Source organism: Tachysurus fulvidraco, chromosome 11 (genome assembly GCF_022655615.1).
Source record: "Tachysurus fulvidraco isolate hzauxx_2018 chromosome 11, HZAU_PFXX_2.0, whole genome shotgun sequence".
NCBI lineage: Eukaryota > Metazoa > Chordata > Actinopteri > Siluriformes > Bagridae > Tachysurus > Tachysurus fulvidraco.
In genome coordinates, this window is record NC_062528.1 from 15,901,409 (window position 1) to 15,922,268 (window position 20,860).

The 20,860-nt window shown below is 36.6% G+C and overlaps 4 protein-coding genes across 8 annotated transcripts; 2 read left to right on the forward strand and 2 right to left on the reverse strand.

Moving 5' to 3' along the window:
• The first annotated feature begins 1,087 nt into the window (after positions 1 to 1,087).
• LOC113643691 (chymotrypsin-like protease CTRL-1) lies at positions 1,088 to 3,963 on the forward strand. Its single transcript, XM_027148081.2, has 7 exons — positions 1,088 to 1,323; positions 1,436 to 1,539; positions 1,698 to 1,777; positions 1,870 to 1,951; positions 2,118 to 2,298; positions 3,279 to 3,406; positions 3,665 to 3,963. The coding sequence occupies exons 1-7, from the start codon at positions 1,278 to 1,280 to the stop codon at positions 3,824 to 3,826; spliced, it is 783 nt and encodes a 260-aa protein (XP_027003882.1). The 5' UTR covers positions 1,088 to 1,277; the 3' UTR covers positions 3,827 to 3,963.
• A 674-nt stretch (positions 3,964 to 4,637) lies between these two features.
• On the reverse strand, positions 4,638 to 10,608 carry lin37 (lin-37 DREAM MuvB core complex component). Of its 2 annotated transcripts, XM_027148082.2 has the most exons (10): positions 10,480 to 10,608; positions 9,516 to 9,606; positions 8,893 to 8,968; positions 8,407 to 8,457; positions 7,364 to 7,393; positions 6,953 to 7,038; positions 6,448 to 6,605; positions 5,834 to 5,965; positions 5,290 to 5,363; positions 4,638 to 5,177 (listed from the first exon to the last, which is right to left on the reverse strand). In XM_027148082.2, the coding sequence occupies exons 2-10, from the start codon at positions 9,547 to 9,549 to the stop codon at positions 5,099 to 5,101; spliced, it is 720 nt and encodes a 239-aa protein (XP_027003883.1). In that variant the 5' UTR covers positions 9,550 to 9,606; positions 10,480 to 10,608; the 3' UTR covers positions 4,638 to 5,098. The 2 variants fall into 2 exon arrangements, with proteins under 2 accessions (XP_027003883.1, XP_027003884.1); XM_027148083.2 differs by lacking the exon at positions 7,364 to 7,393.
• proser3 (proline and serine rich 3) lies at positions 10,585 to 18,513 on the forward strand. 2 transcript variants are annotated; one of them, XM_027148076.2, is made up of 14 exons: positions 10,585 to 10,725; positions 11,027 to 11,069; positions 11,168 to 11,276; positions 11,374 to 11,624; positions 11,834 to 11,994; positions 12,300 to 12,409; positions 14,361 to 14,446; positions 14,768 to 14,907; positions 15,229 to 15,413; positions 15,495 to 15,913; positions 16,168 to 16,357; positions 16,588 to 16,762; positions 17,727 to 17,808; positions 17,941 to 18,513. In XM_027148076.2, exons 2-14 carry the CDS (start codon positions 11,059 to 11,061, stop codon positions 17,978 to 17,980), a joined length of 1,959 nt encoding a protein of 652 aa, XP_027003877.2. In that variant the 5' UTR covers positions 10,585 to 10,725; positions 11,027 to 11,058; the 3' UTR covers positions 17,981 to 18,513. The 2 variants fall into 2 exon arrangements, with proteins under 2 accessions (XP_027003877.2, XP_027003878.2); XM_027148077.2 differs by lacking the exon at positions 10,585 to 10,725 and adding an exon at positions 10,764 to 10,911.
• Positions 17,984 to 20,491, reverse strand: hspb6 (heat shock protein, alpha-crystallin-related, b6). 3 transcript variants are annotated; one of them, XM_027148084.2, is made up of 4 exons: positions 20,336 to 20,491; positions 19,906 to 20,082; positions 18,858 to 18,980; positions 17,984 to 18,728 (listed from the first exon to the last, which is right to left on the reverse strand). In XM_027148084.2, exons 2-4 carry the CDS (start codon positions 20,071 to 20,073, stop codon positions 18,555 to 18,557), a joined length of 465 nt encoding a protein of 154 aa, XP_027003885.1. In that variant the 5' UTR covers positions 20,074 to 20,082; positions 20,336 to 20,491; the 3' UTR covers positions 17,984 to 18,554. The 3 variants fall into 3 exon arrangements, with proteins under 3 accessions (XP_027003885.1, XP_027003886.1, XP_047676734.1); XM_027148085.2 differs by having other exon boundaries at positions 19,915 to 20,082; positions 20,336 to 20,490; XM_047820778.1 differs by having other exon boundaries at positions 19,906 to 20,090; positions 20,340 to 20,457.
• Between the last annotated feature and the right edge of the window lie 369 nt (positions 20,492 to 20,860).

Genomic DNA, 20,860 nt, shown 5'->3' on the forward strand with positions numbered 1-20,860 from the left:
GTGTGTGTGTCTGCCAAATGCTAGAAATGGAATGTGTGTGTGTATGTATGTGTGTGTGTGTGTGTGTGTGTGTGTGTGTGTGTGTGTGTGTGTGTGTGTGTGTGTGTGTGTGTGTGTGTGTGTGTGTGCGCGTGTGTGCGCGTGTGTGCGCGTGTGTGCGTGTGTGTGCGTGTGCTCTCTTTGGGCCTGAAAACATATAAAACATAAAACATGAAATAGAAACAATTAATACAAATGATCTGTATTGTTATCTTTTCCCCAAAATATTCTAAAAGTCTTTACATACAAAAGACAAAAAGTAAGTTAGCAGGTAAGATTTATTTAAAACAAACTTAAAACAATTCTCATTCGCCAAAGAGTTGGACATTGGCAAATAAATTCAAACAATGAAAAAAAAGGAGACAGAAAATAAGCACAAATTAACACAAGCAAATATAGATTCAAAATAGTTATAGAAGAATATATCTTGAAACATGTGTGTCAGACTAACAGCCATCATTGCAACCAGGCAGAAGATTTCTACATTAAAGATAGACAGGACAATAAAAACTGATGTAGAGTAGAATCAAAATAGGCATTTCATTTCAGAAGTAGCTTTGGACTTTTGTTTGGGGACATTTTCCTTTTGGAATATGAATCATTTGGGAAAAAATGTTTGTGACCCAGTGACAGGACCCTGTGCTCTCATGGCTGCAGCCCAGATTTGTGGGCAGGGAACCAACCCAGCCAATGAGGGGTTAACTCTCAGATCTGGTCCTGAGCCCGGATAAACAAGAAGGTTGTGTCAGGATGGGCATCTGGCATAAAACCTGTGCCAAATCAAATATGCAGAGGCAACCCCAAACAGGAAGGAAGCCGAAGGACAACATTTGTATATAAATAATTTAGAACTATTAAATCTATTTCTATTTAAAAAAATTGTTGAAATATATTACATATACTGTGTATTGAATATATGAATAAATGTAAATTTAAATATTCAATATTGTGTATTTTTAGTACTCCTTTAACCCTCACAAGTCTCTATGGATCCTAAATATTTGGATGAAAAAAAATCTAAATATAAAGCAAATATTTTGGATTACACATGATCAAATGTTCCACATTCTGACTGATAATTTGAGGTAGAGTCTATGAGTTATAAATATACCAATGTTGTGGGATTTCTACAGGTGTGCTGGAGCACATGGACATTTCCCAGCTATATCAGTTTCTACAAGTACTATAAATCCAATATCAGGTCCTCTGGGGAACCATAGTAGTATATCGAGTGCACAATGCTGTGGATCTTTAGTTGCCTTGCACTTGTGGCTTCCACATTAGGCAAGTTTTCTGTGAGATTCTCAGCTGTAGTTAAAAATATAAACATACATATATGCCTCAGATACACAAGCTGTCAACTTCACTCGTGTGTTTCTGTTTATTTTTCTCACAGGATGTGGAGTGCCAGCAATTAAGCCTCAAATTAGTGGCTACAACAAGATTGTGAACGGTGAGAATGCAGTGTCTGGATCATGGCCCTGGCAGGTGTCACTCCAGGTAACATATTATTTCAGGAATCAAATAATATCAAATTCTTTTTTTAATGTTATTTTAATTCATTAGTTCAATAAGTATCAGTTTTATATTGGATAGTTTTATTCATTTATAAATGTTTTTATTAAAGATTATGAATAATGTGTAACTTTTCAAACTAGGATTCAACAGGCTTTCATTTCTGTGGAGGATCTCTCATCAACCAGTACTGGGTCGTCACTGCTGCCCACTGCCGTGTGACGTAATTACATGGACCTTATTCCAGTAGTAAATGATGTACCACATTTTAATATAGTGTACGTTCTTTAACTTCATTCTTACCTCATTATGTAGACCTTCAAGGCACATTGTTGTCCTTGGTGAGCACAATCGCGCATCTAATGTTGAGCAGATTCAGACCAAAAATATTTACAAGGTATTAATTTTTATGTTTTTGTGACTTTATTACATATACAAACTTTTTGGAACACTAAAAACACTTATTCTTTAAAGAAAAAAGTACTCAGTTACTTGAGATTTCTGATCTTTTTCTGACCAAATCCATAATTTTTACCTGTTTGTTGTATTTCAAACATTCATAGGCTATCACCCACCCCTACTACAACAGTCAGAACTTCAACAATGATATCACCTTGCTGAAGTTGTCCACTCCAGCTCAGCTGAACAGCCGTGTCTCTCCTGTGTGCTTGGCTACTTCTAGTACTAATGTCCCTACTGGAACACGCTGTGTAACCACCGGCTGGGGCAAAACCGGGTTCACATGTGAGTGCATTGCATGGCATGAAGGTTATAGAGATCTAAAATAAAACCACTCATTTGGAGGAGAATCTGAATGGTGGTGATATCTGGTTATGGCTGGATTTTTAGACACACCAACAGATAGATCCATACTACATTTTAGACTAATTATTCCTCTGTGTATTAGAATAGATTTTTACTGTATGTAAGACATTGTGTGAACAAGGCATACTGTGCATTGCCAACAAAGAGGAAAACTGCTGTCACATCAATGTTCACCAAATGTCTAGAGTTTCACACGAACATGCATTACAAAATGCAGCTTTACAAAAATTCCAGATAATCGACAGTTGTTTCAGTCAAATTATGAATGCCTACATTAATAATTCAACAATTTTTTTTCTAGAACCTAAAAGAAATTGTTTAATTCTGCAATCACCCTGCTAATGAACTGTGTGAGTCAATATGTAAACCTTAACCTAACCTGTAAACCTAATTTATCAGTTATGAGCCTGTAAATTAGTTCCCTTGTGGTCCAGTGTAATAAATCTTTTGCTTACAGTTCTGCAGCATGGGTTTGATTCCTGGGAAGAGGAACACCCCAGCCACTGGGGAGGTGTTTCTCAATCAGTGAGCTCACAGTGCTGGTCCCAAGCTAGTATCTGGTGTAAAACGTGTGCCAAACCAAATTTACAGCTCAATTATCCTCTTTGGTTAGAAAGGGAGCAGCCAAAAAAGAAACATGAGACTATAAAAAATTTACAATTAAAATAAAATAATTAATTTAAAACTTTCTGAATAGTCTACAGTTAGTCTGACATTTCCTGCATCACCATTGGCCACCTACTCAGACTACCATATTACCTGGTTGTGCTGAGACAGCATGAAGAAAAGTAGGATGTGACAGGCTCAATAAAAGTTATAAGTATTTTCTATTACTCCCATTCCTGCACATGCTTTGATGATTTCTTATACATACTCTCTGTATTTGTGCCTTTGTTTAGCAAGCCCCAGTATTCTGCAGCAAACTGCCCTACCTATACTAAGCTTAGCACAATGCCAGCAGTATTGGGGCAACAGGATCTTCGATTCTATGATTTGTGCTGGAGCTTCTGGTGTCTCTTCTTGCCAGGTGAGCTGAAGTGGACTTACAGATTTTGAAACATATTGATCAGCTAGAAAACTTGGGATCCTTTGTGATAATGTGACTTCTAACTCAACATATATTAACACAGAATTACTTTAGTATGGAAGAGAATTAATTCTGTAAGACTATTCAATGTTTTTGTTTCTTATTATTACTGTATTGCCATATAATTCATATGCTGTATGAATTATAGCAATGCCACTTCTTCATACATCTGATGTTTGCTTTGGGTGATATATGCAGGGCGATTCTGGTGGCCCTCTGGTCTGTCAGAGTGGTGGTGTCTGGCATCAGGTTGGAATTGTGTCTTGGGGAACTAGCAATTGCAATGTCCGTGCCCCTGCAGTCTATTCACGTGTCTCGTACCTGCGTAACTGGATTGACCAGATCGTTGCGAGTAACTAGAATGCCAACAGCATCTTTTTAACCTGGAGGATCTCACTGGCTCACATCTGATCTGTATTGGCTCATACATGGTCTTGTCAACAACCCAGTTTACTTTCCAACAGTAAACAAATTCCTAATAAAAGTTTAAGAGGCAATTCATTGCAGACTTGTCTTTTGTTTTAGGCACTGATAAACATACTGTATATTACATACTGAAATGATCAAAATTGAATCAAATTTAATCGAAGTTTATTGGGTCCTATATAATTTAACCATAAATGTAAGTGTGATGTGAAGCTCATAGCATATCATTCAGTGGTGCTAGTGCTTGTTAATGCTAACAGTTATGTTAAATTAGATCATTTAAAATCTTGATAAGAAAAAGCTATTTTTGAAAAAAGGTAACTTGCAGATTGCAGTCTATGCTTTGGAATTTTTGACAAACTAATGATAAAAAAAAAAACTATAAAAAAAAATTAGGATTCATAGGTTATAATATACATAAGCAAACAAGCAACAGCAACATTTGTTGGGCAAAATCATCAAAAAAGTGTGGTTGCTGCACTACACATACTTCTTTATTGCACTGTTTGTATGTTAAATGATATTATGGACCATCTTTAGATGGTCTTCACAAAACCATTTAAGTTTTTATTGAGGTAACACAACAGGTGCTGTGGCTATACTAGCTAAAAATTATATTATGCATATAATATAAAATTACATTTTAGGCTTGAGAGGTGTTCACTGTGCTTCATTTTGTTATATTATAAATTCTGTTCATATGAATTAAGATGCAAGTAAGTAGAATAAAAACATGTGTAGGCAGTTGAGAAGGAAATATAAAATTATATTGGAAATTTACAAAATATTTTATGGTCAAATGCATTGGCACAACTGGTTTGAGAGCAAAATCCACAAACTGTTAAAAACAAACAGATTAAATAATTTAAATATTTAAACCTGCATGGAAAATGTTTATTTTGTTAACAAAATATCTTTTTTTGTTGTTTCCAAACTGTAGAACAAAATGCATTTGTCAGACTCTACTGACCTGCATCAAAAAGACAAAAAGTAAAAATGCACCACAGCTGATCTTTTGCTACTGGAGCGCAGGCCACAATAAAATCATTAAACTTACTAAGTATTTGGTTATTAACAAATATTAAAATAACACATGCAGGTGACTACACACTTATCAGTCCATTCTTCTGTCCAAAACTGTGCTTATGCTTCATTTCTATGAAGTTGCATATGGAGGTCCAGAACTGTTTCCTGATGCAGGGGATGCTAACGCTCGTACATCTCTTTCAGGATTTTAATGCTTTCACTGTAGCGCAGCTGGTTCTTATTAGAAGCCTCTTTCCACCTAAAAGGAAACATACAATATACATTTAAAATCATCTAATAATTCTTAAAGTTTGCATAAAAATATAAAGCAATTTATTAAAGCTACAGTTTTCAAGGCTCGAGTCTCTTACTTCTGTCTAATTTTCTTCCAGCGTTTCATGTGATTGAACATGAGAGTAGTGGCTCCTGATGCAGTGTCTGTGGACTAAAGAATAAAGGAATTACACACATATTGTTAATGGAAGAAAAAAAATATACAGGGGTGATGTGATGCGGCCCAACAAAACAAAAGCGAAAGGCTGTTATATAAACCTGTGTCATGTTACAGAGAATCTGCAAACCATCATTTTTTTCTTGTAAAACCTTTAAGCCAAGTTACAGGTTTAAAATCATGAACAATAGAAACTCCTCTCATTGTTAAGTAAATGTCTCCACACACCATATTAGTGATTTTAATCTGTTCTTTGTTACCAGCAAAGTTTACAAGTATAGCATTCACCATGTATGCCCATATGAATGTATTAGAATAATAAATGCATTGAAATGCATCAAAACTACACTGTGTTTAAATCCCATTATAAAAAAGAGAGGATTAAATACAGTAACATTTAATTGAAATAAAAAAAGTATGTTAAGCATGACATGTCTCAGAGGTGATCAGCCTCGTAACCTCACTTGGCTTATGGTGGGTTTCTCTGAGGGTGGAATCCTTACGTTGACTGGATCACCAGATTCATTAACTGGACAAGAACTAGGAGGAGGAAGGTGATATATATTTTGAACTTTGCCATTCAGCATGTCTGACACCTAAAGAAACAGCAGGAACAATCCAATTAGTACTGCATTCTCTCTCAGACATGAATAAACAAGCTTGCACACTCAGAATGTTCATCATGACACTTTTTTATGACCTTGTTCACCTTTTGTCTCCACATTTTAGATGTTGAATTAACTAAACTTTTAATGCATATGCAAGTTTAAATTACTTTAACTTCTGTCTCTGAGAAAGTCTATTTTGCCTTACACTTGTCATTACTGCTATGTCAGCTTTGCCTCTTATGAAGTATGGGCATCACTAAATGCAGATCAGTATCATCACTTATCACTTAACATCAGTATGAAGAAAACCAGCTGTTTCCTGCGACTTTTGTAAATTCAGCAATGTTCACTTCGTTTGGGTTACACAAACATTTACAAACCACTTTCCTAATAGACTGATTAATAAAGTCTGGTGGTTGTACATCTATCCTACAGAGCAAATGGCGACAGAAGCATGATGTTGATCTGACCTCCTCCTCTGCCATGCTGTGGGGTGGACTGGATATTGTTCTCTCTCTTACGGCAGGGTTGTTCCTCATCCACGATCTGCAGATGGGGTACAGTGGAGTGTTGCTACTGAACTGTGCCAAATCTACACTGCGATCAAACAGCTTGATGATGTAGGAATCTGATGAAAACAATCAAACACGTGTTAAGTTTAAAAGCCACAAATTAAGGTTAATTTGTCAAAAGATAATGTTACAGACTACTTGAAAATAAATAAACATACACACACACAATTTTTTTTTCCATGTGTGTGTTTTTCTGGAGAAATTTTAAGTAGACACTCAAATTAAATACATTTTAATTTATTATAATGTATAAACATTAAAATTAATTAAATTTATTGACAGATGATTTTTTATTTTCTTCTGTTGTCCTGCAAAATTCACCTTAATATATTACATTATAATAGAAGGATATAGCAGATGCAATTTCTACTCAAAAAGCTTTTTTAAAAACTATAATTCTTACTTTGTTTATGCTGGTTAGTGTCAGTTAAACCATCCTCCATCTCTTTGCGCTTCTTTCTCCGATGTTGCACAAAGCGTGAAGATGGTCTGTGGTAGAAAAAGAGAACACCATCTTCAGTCACCAAAATTCATACATTGAATTTGATTCCTTAACACAGAGGGACTGTAGCCTCCAGACAAATATTTAACATACAGCACACAAGAATCATCGGTTTTCCCAAAAAACTTTCAATGGTTCATTTTCACTGGTGGTACCTTACTATTTGACAGACCTCTGGAAGTAAACCATGAATGTCGGATTACAAACAATGAAGATAGCAACATCAGTTTAATATGTAACTGAGAAATGACAAAAAGGATATAATAGCATGGACTCTTTGCAAAAAGCAAGACACAGTGAGGAATTTCTTACCTTTTCCCAAGAGAGGAAGGAGATAAGTCCCTATTAGGAAAAGAAGCCATAAATAGTATTTAAAGTTCTACTAATATTTAATACTTTTCTCTTTAGGAAACAAAACTCAAATTCTTGGCAAATAATTGAAATAGCAATTTGGACTATGCTAGAACACGCACATGTGTACAAATGCACAGTAAGAAAAAGAGGGGGGAAAGTTTTGCAGAAGACCTAATGCGATTTTTTATCCTTTTCCACCAGGGGGTCCTATAAGGACACAATAAAGTATGCTGGAAGGTAGTTTATATTTACAAAAAGGGGGGGGGGGGGTTTACTGCATGGCAAAACACAGGCTTGACAGAACTGTACAGACTAGTTGATAGATTAGCTAGAAGATAGATTAGATTTAATATATACAGAATGAAGCATTGTTGATTTATATAGAAATGCTCAATCCATCTGAAAAGCACCCTGAAATTGTTTATATTAAGTTAGAAATACAATAAAGGCATATAATTTTACCACCAACTGTAGCAGTACATTAAATAATAATCTCCTTGGATAATAATTACAATCTTTCTACTTGTGAAAGACTGAAAATTCAAAATTCAGATGATTTGAGGCTCTGGGGCAAAATTATTCATTTTAACTGAGCAGTGCATGAAAACAGCATGACTGGCTAAGCCGAGGCAGTGTCATGACATGTATGTTGAATGGTGCCTTCTGTTTCAATATCATTAATAACTCCATTTTATTACAATTATTAGGACATTTTAAATCTGTTTTAAAAACCTAATGCATATGAACAGCCTTCTATTAGGTTGAAGACATTGGGCTTTGGGTAGATATCAAAGATATAGATAAGGCTTATTGTCCATGCATACTAAAGAGATATTACCACCAGCCTGCAAAGAATAACAACCAACCCTATGGTCCCTCCCATATGTAAGTCAACATCATGATAATATAAATGTTGCAGTTACATTTTCCGCATTGTGAAATGTTTGAAATAAACCACTTGATTGTTTTGCTGGTGTAACAGAAGAAGCAGGAGGACATACTTGCTCAAGGAATCTGCAACCATTTTTCCCGACTCATCCTCATTCTGATCTCTTCACAGGAAGGAAAAGAGAACAAAGATGATCAGGTATGACAGTCAAAATTCATGTTTCCTACCAACCATACTCTGTAATAATGACATTACATGAAACATTCAAGGCAGAAAACCTCATCATATACACTGCTAATGTAATAATACCATAAAAATTGAGAACAAATATCCTTATCTTAGCTGCTTTTCATCCGGGTCATGATGTTACTTTTTTACTATTGTGTGACTCTAAAAAATTGTCACAGAGTATATCCATGCTTGCAAAGCAAATTTACAACCTTTGATGGAGTTAAAATTCTAAGTGCAGGGCAATCACCAAATGAGTTAGATTACATGGTCAGTACATAACCTCCTGATGATATGTGAATAATCCACTCTGTAGCTGCTACAGAGTGATCCCAATCAAGTCATGGTATGTCGTTACTCTCACACTGACCTCTCACTGTCGCTTTTCTCCACCAGTCCTTGCAGCACTGCATCAAGACGATTCCGTGCAACACCACCCTCAGTATCTATAACATTAAACAACATACAGCAGATGTGTTAATGTGATCATATAAAACCATACAATATTTGTCTTACACACAATTTGTTTGCTTTCTGTACTCAACAATGCCTGAGATCAGAATTAGTATTTCCAAAATGATAGTATATTGAAATTAGTATCCAACTGATACCCATAAAGTTTACTATGTACTTTTTTAAATAGTGGATCCGTACAACCCTTTTTGGCTAATAATGGCCATTACCGCTTGAGAAAGGGAGGAGCCTTGTGTCCATTTGAATTTTTGATTTTTAGACACTTTTTAGAGATGTGCAAAAAATCAGTGTTATGAAAATTAAATTATATAGTAGAAATTCTATATGTATTAATAATGAAGAAAAGCTGAAATACAACAAGGAGATGCTTCTAGTGGGAGTGTGTGAAACTAGAAAACTTTTGCTACACTTTTTTCTTTGCACAAAAACCATTACAACATTATTCATAAGTAGGCAAACTGGGATGCAGCAAATGTATTAAAAACATGAAAAGGAACTGATTAGTCATTCTAATCTTACCTGGTTTCTCAAGCTTAACTTTCATATTAAGCATTTTGGTTGTAGTCCTTATTCAAAAAAGCACTCAACTCTGCAATTCCATTAACCAATCCTGCAATAAAAAAAATCCTGATGGTCAAATAGGAGCATGGATTAACTCAGGTGCACTAACACTGATTATTCTGATCACATTAACAGGATTTAGACTGTATGTTTATACATTTATACTGCTATCATATGCCATGATAAATAATCCTCTTTCTATATGATTAAAAATATTTAATTATATGAATTATCTGGTCAATCATCACTCAACGAATAAAAATATTGAAAATTACGTTATTTTTTCTTTCTTGATCAACATATCAGATCATTTAGTTTATATTCCAAACATTAATAATGTTATGTTTAACAAATGATGGTTTGCACATCACATTATTTAAAAGAATGTAAGATTTTAAACTTCTTAATGCTTAGTTGGTAGCAACTCAAGATATCTAACTATCAAGTAATCAAGTAAACTATCAAATAATCAAGTAAAATTCATTAAATGGCTATAAATAAATCAGTCAACACACCTACATAGCCACAGATTACATTATTAATGGCTGATACATTATTCTGTCTATAATATCCGAAAGCTTAGATATGCCTGATCACAAAGAGTAACAAAAACAGCTAACTGTCTTATACATACTGTATGTACATCACCTGCTAGCTAACAGCTAACAAACAGCTGACTAGCTTATACATACTGTATGTACATCACCTGCTAGCTAAAAGCTAACCAAACAGCTGACTAGCTTATACATATTGTATGTACGCATACTGCTAGCTAACAGCTAACGTTCGCTAGCTATTTAGCTATCGCTATATTCAATGATATAGTCATACAAATACGATTGCTAAATTTCATAAAATGCATTAGAAATGTAAAATATACTGGATGTATTTTGTCGAATACTAAATATTTTAAGCCACTTACTTTATTTAACAAAATAAAAGACAGACAGAGGTGTTTTAGCATTTAGCTATATCGGCTATAGTCTATTTACAGTTCACTTGACTTTCCTCTTCCGCGCGCTACTGAATTTCCAATCTCATTGGTCAGTATTATTAACTGCACTTTATGTTATTGGGTGAAATATCCGTCCGTCATTCGCTACAACACCTGATTGGTTGCTAGAGGGCCACTAACATGGTGTAAACAGATTTCAAGATGCAGGAAAAGGTTAACAGTTTTTGTTGAAGTACAATTTTATTAAAGTATAGTTGAATAAATGAAAAGATAAAATATGTTTTATCTCTGATATTTGACGTGTAGTGTATATTTGAATTAATATTTGTGTAATTTTCTTCGGACTTGTCGCTTTTTGACTGTTTTGTAACACCAGATACTTGGTGCATGAAGTTCAATGTAATAACATTAAGCACTGTTTGTTTACACTGTTCTCTTCCTACTCAACTAAAACTATCAATGATTTATTTATTACTATGTACTACTTTACTATGTAACTCTTTTGCACATGCAGAAAGCCTAAGACGTCAATCTTAAACCTGGATCATGAAATCAAGGTAAGATACAAATAAACCTCTGTTTGTTATCTGTTTCTTGGGGATAAAATGTCAAGTAATTTAAAATCTGATGATTAATAACCAAAGTTTTATTTTAGTGAGGCTGTTTTCACCAAGAAGAATCCCTTTCCTCCTGAACCCCGACAAACTAAAAGCCATTATAGTCCAACTAGATCAAAGAAGATCCCCAAACAACAGAAAAAGCTGGTGAGAGAACTTATTTGAAGAAAAAAAGAAAGGGAAATGATCTGCAGTTATCAAGGTTTAAAATGATCATTTGATGTGATCTAAATGTTGTGTCCAGGCACTGAGCCCTGTCCGGTTTATCCAATCAGCCAGTCCACCAGAGTCATCTCCTCTCAGCCCGGAGGACCAGCACTTTCTTGAAGGTTCACACAATGTCCTTCTCTGTCCTCCTCCATCTGTAAAGGGGCAGCAGGACTTCTCAGAATCCTGGCCCTCTACCGATCAGAGCTCTTCTCCTGCCAGCACAGACATTCAGCATCCACAACGCACAGTGACCAATCAAACACAGGAGCCTTCCGTGCTGGCAAAGTACGAGATATGATGCTAAAACACTGCTTTACAAATATGACTTTGAGTCATTTAAATTTTAGAAAGTGTAACAGGTTATTTGTCAAGAGGTCAATTGTTTAATATCACTAGTATTGCTAATAATACAAGTACATAATGCAACATTAGTTCATTTCTGCTTCAGAAGATCAATTTTTGAAGAAAGAGTGTTATTTGAAAATCTCTGCTAGGTACATTGAGCGTTTCCGTTATGGAAGGCCACAAAGTCGTGGAGAAAGACGACAGTTGACAGCTGATGGAGAAGATGATCAGCCTTTTTGGTGGATGTCCTCAAATCCATCACAGCCATCCAGCTCAACTCCAACTCGAACATCTAAGGAACGCTTTGGAGGTAAGATATAGTGAATTGCACAGGTTAATCCCAAACAACATGCTAATGTAGTTTCCATATAACCAAATAAAAGGTTATATTGTGAAAATATTTCACAATATAATCATTAAAACCCATGCCTTTTTTTGGCATATAATGCTAACTTGTTTATTATGTAATATATAAATTAAGCAACAAAAAAAAACTACAATCCATCCTTAGCAACACAGTATAAAACTATCATAATCTGCAGGAATGTCATTTGCTTAGAAGCTGTTGGGTTTGGATCTGAGTTTGTTTACACGATTTCTTTACTGTTGTCACAGGATCATCTGAATGTAGAAATGATGGCACAGGCAGCACGTACCACCAGCTCAGACATCAAGCAGACACTTCGCTTTATCCCTCCAGAGACCTGCTGGACCTGAGTTCACTTGTAAGATCTTTACAGAATCTTTCAAATCGTTAATTTGATAAGTGGTAAACACTTAAAATATTTTTGGAGTTGAGTACTTGAATGCAAAGAGTAATCATATTTACTTGATTTAGATACTTAATATAAACAATGTGTGTTACAGCTGTCCTCTTGGCTGAAGGTGAAGGTCAAAAAAAATATAAATGTTCATTTTGTTAAAGAAAGCCAAGAGGAATTGTCCTCGTTGTATCATAATTGTGATTTATTTGTTTTTATCACTGATAATAATGATTACTTTAATGATGTTTAATCTCAACAAAAGCAATCCATATAAAAAAAATCTAAAGCTTAATGGTACCTTAATTACTGAAGGCTGAATTAATTATGGCTTCATGTTATCTGTATGCTCACTACATAAATATTCCCTATCAAAGCCACAGCATCTCTTATCATACACACTTTTACATACAGCTTGCACTCAACCTTCTGTCAATTTTTTTATGATTAAGATATTGGCATTGTCTAAATAACTCATTTCTATAATCACTGGATATCAACTTGATGTGTCTCATGTGCAGCATTTTAAAGTGACGTGACATACGGCTAAGTATGGTGACTCATACTCAGAATTCGTTCTCTGCATTTGACCCATCCAGAGTGCACACACACAGCAGTGAACACACACACACACACACACACCGTGAACCCACACCCGGAGCAGTGGGCAGCCATTTATGCATTTGGGGAGCAGTTGGGGGTTCGGTGCCTGAATCAAGTGCTCCTCAGTCGTGGCCGGCCCGAGACTCGAACCCACAACCTTAGGATTATAAGTCAGACTCTCTAACCATTAGGCCACGACTTGCCACTGTGTGAAGTAGACATGCAACAGCACCGTGCCATGGATTACAATTTTATTTGAAAATAAAGTGTATATTTTAAGTATTGGATTAGTTAACTAAACAGATCAGCAAGTGCCTTAATCAACTGGTAAGGCCTAATAATAATAATAATAATAATAATAATAATAATAATAATAATAATAATAGCAAGCATATCCTAATATTTTGCACTGCAATATACAGTTTTAGGCATTTTTTTATGTTTATTAACATTTGCATAAAATAAGCATCTATACTCAGCTGGTTGCTTATAAGAGCAAACATTTCTGCGGATTGTCATTTCTCTGTTTGCTTGGATGTTCTTGTCAGCAATTTTGGCAGCTCAGTAGCTGTGTCTTTGAAATTAGAGACTCTTCAGACTGCATATTCACTTTTTAGTCATCATTTAGTATATGTTATATTCTCTGCAACTGATATTTTAAAATGAATATTAATAGATTGCATGCATGTTTTGATGAGGCTGGTGGCTAAATGTTGCCTCTTAGTGGTCCTAATCTGAAACACATCTGCCATACATGTCCTTTGTTTATAGAACCTAAAATGGTTTGGCACACACAATGTTTAAATGTCAGTTCTCTGTAGTTTATCGGGTTAAATGCCTTGGCATTAAAGGAAGAAGAGCCTCTCTCCTCGGCTTGCTGTGCTTGCCCCTCGTACTGTCGTTGTTCAGTGTCATGTTGTATATTTATGAATTCTTCATAAGCAGAACTGAATTGCAGCCAGTTGCACAATGTAGGATTGTTGTTCTAGCGCATTTGTGCTTGTCTTGTTTGGGGAAAGTGAGGCTACTGTTTGCTAATTTAAAACCTTCATTTTGGAAGTAAAAATGCATGCAGAATGATCTGGTCTTAGGAGAAGACTCATAAAGAGAAATTGTTTTTAATCTTAGTGTTTAAATCTTAGTGTTCTTAGTGTTTCTTTGCACCAATCAGCAAAGTATTAGCTGATCGCTAAGGCAGGTAAAGTCCAGCTCAGCATGTGAAATCATGTGCTTGATAGTACTGAGACAAATGCATGCTTGCAAAAGGCTTCTAGCAAATATCTCCTCGATTATTGTGCTTGCTGTGTTCCAGGCTTTATCTGATTCCTCACACTGTGAGCAACCAGAGTCAGAAATCCTTCAGCTTCAGGAAAGAGCAAGAAAACTTCTGCAGAAGAGGTACTTACTGATTCAAACTGACTTAACACAGCAGTCTGCAGCTTACAGAGCTGAGTCATATACTGTAAATCATCAAATAAATATATAATACATAAGACATACAATCCTGTATCGATCCATTTACATACTGAAGACTTTTAGATAAACTTTTGTTGAATTGATGAATAATTGTGATTTACAGAAATGTGAGAAATGTTTCCATCACAGTGTAGTCTACATATATGAAATGTTAATTTGTTTGTTTCAGGATCTACTATGTTATTATTACTAGAGAATATCTACTAGTAATAGTGTAAGATGCGGTGTGTTGTGTTTTTTCAGTGAGCACACACTAAGCAGTGGCTCCAGTGGTGTACCCATCAGTTCTGAAGGCCTGGGCAGCTCTGATTTCTCTGATCCCCTGAGTGTTGATGAGCCGATCCGAAAGCCCACATTTCCCAGCTTGATAGACACAGCCAACTGTAAGTACATGCCACACACCAGCACTTATTCACACAATTTTAGTGTTCACTGTGTGTTTTTTTTTGTTTGTTTGTTTTCTTACTTAATAACAGCTGCCTGATATTTGAGGACTTTATAAATTAACCCTTTTGGGTGAATTTAAATCTCACAAATAAGTTGTATCTAGATGTGCTGTTTTATTCACAGAATATTTAAAATTTATCATATTTAATAAATACTTTACATTTTTGGAACTGAGATCAACGAAAATCCGATGTACGATCAATAATGTCCATTTAAAGTGCATTTTTTTCACTGTATCCATTCTGTACCTCCACTAGTGATAACACCCAAAAGCACCGCTGCCACCGCTCTAGGATATGTAGGATCACGACCCCGGCCTGAGGACGACATCCTGTTTCAGTGGCGACTTAGGAGGAAGATGGAGCAGGCCAGACAGTGGAGTCATACTTCTTCCCATAGTTCATCTCTTCATCAGACACTACTCAGAAGGCAGGACTTGCAAGTAAATAAAAAAAAGATTCATTCAGTTAGGATATTATAATTGTGCTGTGCTTGCTACAATAACGTTTTTTCCCTACAAAAGACACAGCCTGGACCCATCATGGTGACTGACAGTGTAAGCACTGCTGCCTCCTGTCTAGTCTCTGAGCCAGTGCTGTCTTTCTCCAGCCAAGTCCACCCTGCATCCTGCATTAACACCAAGGCTATCCCTCAGAGCCACATGGTATCAGTTCCTCACTGTGATGGACAGATGGGCCCTAAACAGCCCCAGACTGCTCATTACTTTACTCAGCCCTGTCTCAGAGGACAGGTCGGCTCTTCAGGGAGCTCAGGAGAGCTGTACAGTAAGCCACAGTACTCTTCTTCTCCATCTCCATTTCCACAACCTGTTGAAAACCCAGAGGAAGCTGGCTGCCAAGGAAGAGCAAGCACGCAAACCAGTGGCAGAGTTGAGGGGAAGAAAAAAACAGTGTCGTGTACACGAAAGAAGAAATCAGATAGGTAGTCTTCCTGGATTGTTTTTTCTTTTTGCAGCTTATATGTTTAAGAAAGGTTATATCACATTTCATATACATTATCACACTATTTGAAGACACTTCCACACAATATTAGCTGGGTATATATGTTTGCTGACAAACTTCCTTCAAAACAACAAATCACATTTAGAATAAAGCTTTTCAAAGAGCTTGACACTTTTTTGCCTTGTAGTTCTGGTTATACTGTGCTGGCTAATGTGGAGAGTTTTCTTTCTGCAGGTATGTTAGGAACAGAGATGTGGTTGAAAGGAATCAGTGCAATGTCAAGGCCAAAGACAAACACGCTGGGGGTCGAGAAAAGGTCCGCACTAAAAACAAAGAGAATGCAGAACACAGAGAGGGTCAGAGTTCAACACGAGGCGTTCGTCCCCGAGATTCTCCGTCACCAATACACAACACTCTTGGCCAGGTCAGTGTGTGCTATTCGTCATCAGAGGATTAATGGATATTTTTTTATATATATTTTATAGACTATGATATGTTTGTGAAACTATCAGGCGACAGACGTAAAAAGCATTTCACTGCATTTCGCACTCTGTATGTATGTGTATGTGACAAATAAAATTGATTTGATTTGAATGTTTCTGTAATTTAAGAAATGTCATTTGTTTTTGTTTTTTTGTCCTTTTTATCTACAAGGTTGTTTCTGAAGTATTGTTTCCCGGTGCTGATTCACCAGTCCAGCCTAGATCCTCAATCTCATCCACCTCACCCATATTCACCCCTCCAGGACCTTCTCATTCCCCTTCACCTCCCCCTCAAAGCTCATCCCATCCAAGTGAGGTCATAGGTCAGCTGATGCAGGAAGCAGAAGGTGAGAAATTTCCGATCGTGAACCCTCAGCTCCTCTTAGTTTCGTGACGTGATGTGCGTGTAAGGTCAACAGTGAGCACATTTTAACCGTTTTAGCTTCCACCTGTTACAGCAGACAGCATCGTTCTTTAAATAGCTGTTTTGCAATGCACCTACCTTTCGCTGTTATTGTGTTGCTATGATGGACATGCACATACTCTAGTACATAACACACTTTATAGATTATAGTTCTAAACAAATTGCTCCATGTTTGGTCGTTCTCCTCTGATCTCTCTCAGCAGCAAAGGGGCTTCAACCTGCAGATTTTTAAACTCTAAAGACTGTTGCTGTGTGTGAAAATCTCAGAAGATCAGCAATTTATAAACTACTCAAACCAGACCATTTGGTGCCATGACTAAAGTCACACAGATCATAACACTTCTGGAGCTTATGCCAGGAAACACTTGGTGTAAATCAATCCTGAATAAGACACCAGTCTATTAAAGGGCATCATGTACTCCAGTCATATCTAGGGTTCAATTTACAATCGTGTTTATACCTCCTACTGGCCTGATTTTGGGAGGTGGGAGGAAACCAGAGAACCTGGAGGAAACCAACACATACACAACGGCAACATGCAACACCACACAGGATCCAACTGGGGACTTTGAAGTTGTGATGCAGCGACTCTACCTTTGTGATGCCCAGAACTTTAAGCTGCTTTAAATCATATTAAGGAAATTAAAGGAATAATCATCTACATCCTACAACAATAATACTATATCACAACTAGCTTAATATCAGGGTACACTTTATTAGATTTTCTTAAATCTTTTTTTCAGGTAAACAAATGTGTTGTAATGTATAGAATTCAATACATCCATGAAGTGTTTCATTTGAAGCACAACCCCTACTTTACCCCCCATTTTTAAAAGCAATGGCTATCGGAGTTTGTTAGAAAAATCAATATTTTTTTTCTAATACAGAGTCGGATGGGCTGGAATTTGAAGACGATCCCTTACTTTTAGTTCTGCGGCAGCAGAGAAAGTGGGTGAAAGAGCAACTCTGGTGAGAATATATTTGATCCCTTATATAGTAATGAATATTTTCATAAACTGTGAGTTAGATCTAGGCCTCTGTGCCAACTCAAATGTATTTATGTGGTTATTTAAATATGTAAATATGTTTTTCTTTTTTCAGTGAAGTTGACAGGAGGCTGGATAAATTTGACAAAGACTGAGGATGCACTTAGGCACACAATCGTGTTTATTATTGCAAACCAATACATCGTGTATTTATTTTGTGTTTGCAAATGGATATGAATGTGTTTACACTATATAAATAAATCATTTTGGAAAAATAATTCATGATGATGCAGCAGATAAATTAGCTCATAGAATATTATAACTCATACTTAACGCTTACAAAACAAAGTTATTAAAGAATATGTACAGTCATAAACTCACAATAACAATATCTGATATGTGCAACACCAATCTTAGAATGTTTAGAACATGCTGGAAAAGTCGAGCTGGTTTCTGAATTCAGATCAGGTGTTTTCAGTATGCCTGGACATTTAACATTATTAAAATGCTAAAGAAAAAGGATTAATGATGTGCTGTTTGGCTTGGTATCAAGTATGTTTGGAATTGGCATTTGGAAATAGTACCCACTATCTTTCATGCAAGAGGAAAGCTGGTCTGTTTCTCCTTATGCTCATCCTTATTAAGAGTGAAACATCTTGGGTCAAGATTAAATAAATATTAGAAGGTCCAACTTGTTGCTTGTCTTTTGTCCAAACCTGTTGAGTGTCTTTACACTCCTGGTCCAGGGTGTGTAGATGATTTGGCATTTTCAGTCTTCAGCAAAGGGGCAGAAATTACAAGCATTCCCTCTGGTGACACTGCACACTCCAGTTTCATGCCGTCCACTTCGTTTGGGATGCGGTACCTTCGGTTAAACTGCCGGGTCACTAATCCAGATCCATCCTACAGCCAAGTAACATTATATCACATGTTTAACAAAGGTAAGGATTTGCTTTCTAAGCCATGCATGGCTAATTTTACACTAAAAAAGATGAACAGCCAAGCTGACCAATTTTGAGAGTTACAACTGACCTTTCTCTGTTCGTGTTTTCCTTCTACCACGACATAGTTGCCTGTGACTTTGACCATAAGCTCCTCAGGGCTGAAGTGTTTCACATCAAGCTGCACAGTAAATCCGTTTTGGTCACAAACAACCTGCACATAAAGATGTGATGGACTTCAATGGTTTACGATAAATGCCCCAGACATCGTAGCTTTTGCTCTGTATACATTTTAAGCTTGTTTAAGGCTTGATAATATCAGATGTCCCAACATTAAAAACAAAAGCTCACGTTTAACGGTTCTACTTTTCTAAAAGAGTGGGAATTAGTGTATGGCAAAATAGTACATCCCTACATGTTACTCTACATCTCCACTAATACCAACAGTAATATGTCTCTGAAAATATTGCTCTGAATTGTTCCTTTTTAGGAAGGCACCAACAGTACACCTTTTCTACCATTAGTGTCCTTTACACAACATAGATCAAATCTACCATCATTCATTTTTGAGTAAGACTTTCAAAGGTGCACTATATGCAGACTTCTAGGTAACAAGGGTACAACATGTGTACCTTACAGAGACAAGGACCAGTACAATGTAGTACCCTTTTTTCCTGTGTATACAGAGGGGAACTCATTAGGGGAAAAAGTTATTTCTGGGTGGTTTCTTTGGCATAGCAGTTGTTCTAAAGATGTTTAATATGTAGTGAAAGGGAAACATTCATCCATCCATTTTCTGTACCAAGGAGCCTGGAGTCTACAAGGCAGGGAACACGCTGGACAGGGTTCCAGATCATCACTAGGGCACAAAAGCACATACAGTCTCACACAATACAGATAGTTTATAGATGCCGAAACAGCCTACAATACCAACGATACATGTCTTTTGACTGGGGGAGGAAACTAAAGGAAACCCATGAAGCACAGGGCAGAGGCAGGAATGCTGGAGGCACGAGACAAAGAAAGGGGAACGTGTAAAGCCAAAGTGTAGGATGCATGCACCTTTTTCTTCAGAGTATACAAACTGAGAGGTTTGGTTTCAAACTACAAGGCATGTCGTTAGCCTAATTCATGTTCACCTTTCCCACCTGTGCGGCTCCAGTGTGCTCTTTAACCGGGATCAGCAGCTCAGTTGGGGTCCATGCGTAAGATCCAAAAGTGCTCCCGAGGCGAGGCAGCATGGGAGGCAGAACTCTTTCCCAGGGGATCCCGCTCACAGGTATGGTGGGAGGCAAGTCGAAATCCATCCTTCAACCCTTAAAAAAAATCGAAAACCGAAAGCCTTTTTCTACGAGCTATTTAAAAACGTTTCACTGCGCGCAATTGGTGATAAAAGCGCACCGGTTATTGCGCGCAGTAAAATTGAGACCCCTTTTTAAATAGCTCTCCAACCCTCAATCCCTCCACAAACACGTCTGCCAGATATTCCTCTTAATCCTTTTTATTCATAGAGCGACTTCAGACAAACTCATGTCTTTTCCATTCAATATGTATCCGTTTTGAACTTACCTGTTAAATATCGCTGCTCTTTTGTGAAATTATTATTAATATTACTAATATTCTGAGTCCTGGAGAGACAGAATTTACTCCTCTCTCTTCTCCTCCCTGTGACTCTCTCCCACATTGCACCCCTTATGTAGCCTGTCATGTGTCGGGATTATGTAAGCAGATTGATCTGGCAACAGGTTTATGATGTTTGTAGGTTTTATTATGGATTTTAAGCATTCCCAGTACCCAACTCATGTTTATAACTCTATGGATCCTAAAAAGACATGAAGGAAATGTGCTTATTGAAAATTGATCTTTAAATCCTCAATTAAAAAAAGAAGCGGAAAATGTTTATGACTTTGATTCATATCCTGACTTTTTATATAAACCTATAAGATAAATCAGTAATCCAACAGAAGACATAGTCGTTATATGTTCATGAGAGTACTGGACTTTTTAGGAGGAATTAGTGTTAGAGTTAATTACACACCTGTGCAAAGTGACAACAGGCCACTTTGCCTTCCTGGACTTTAGCTCTGGACTATA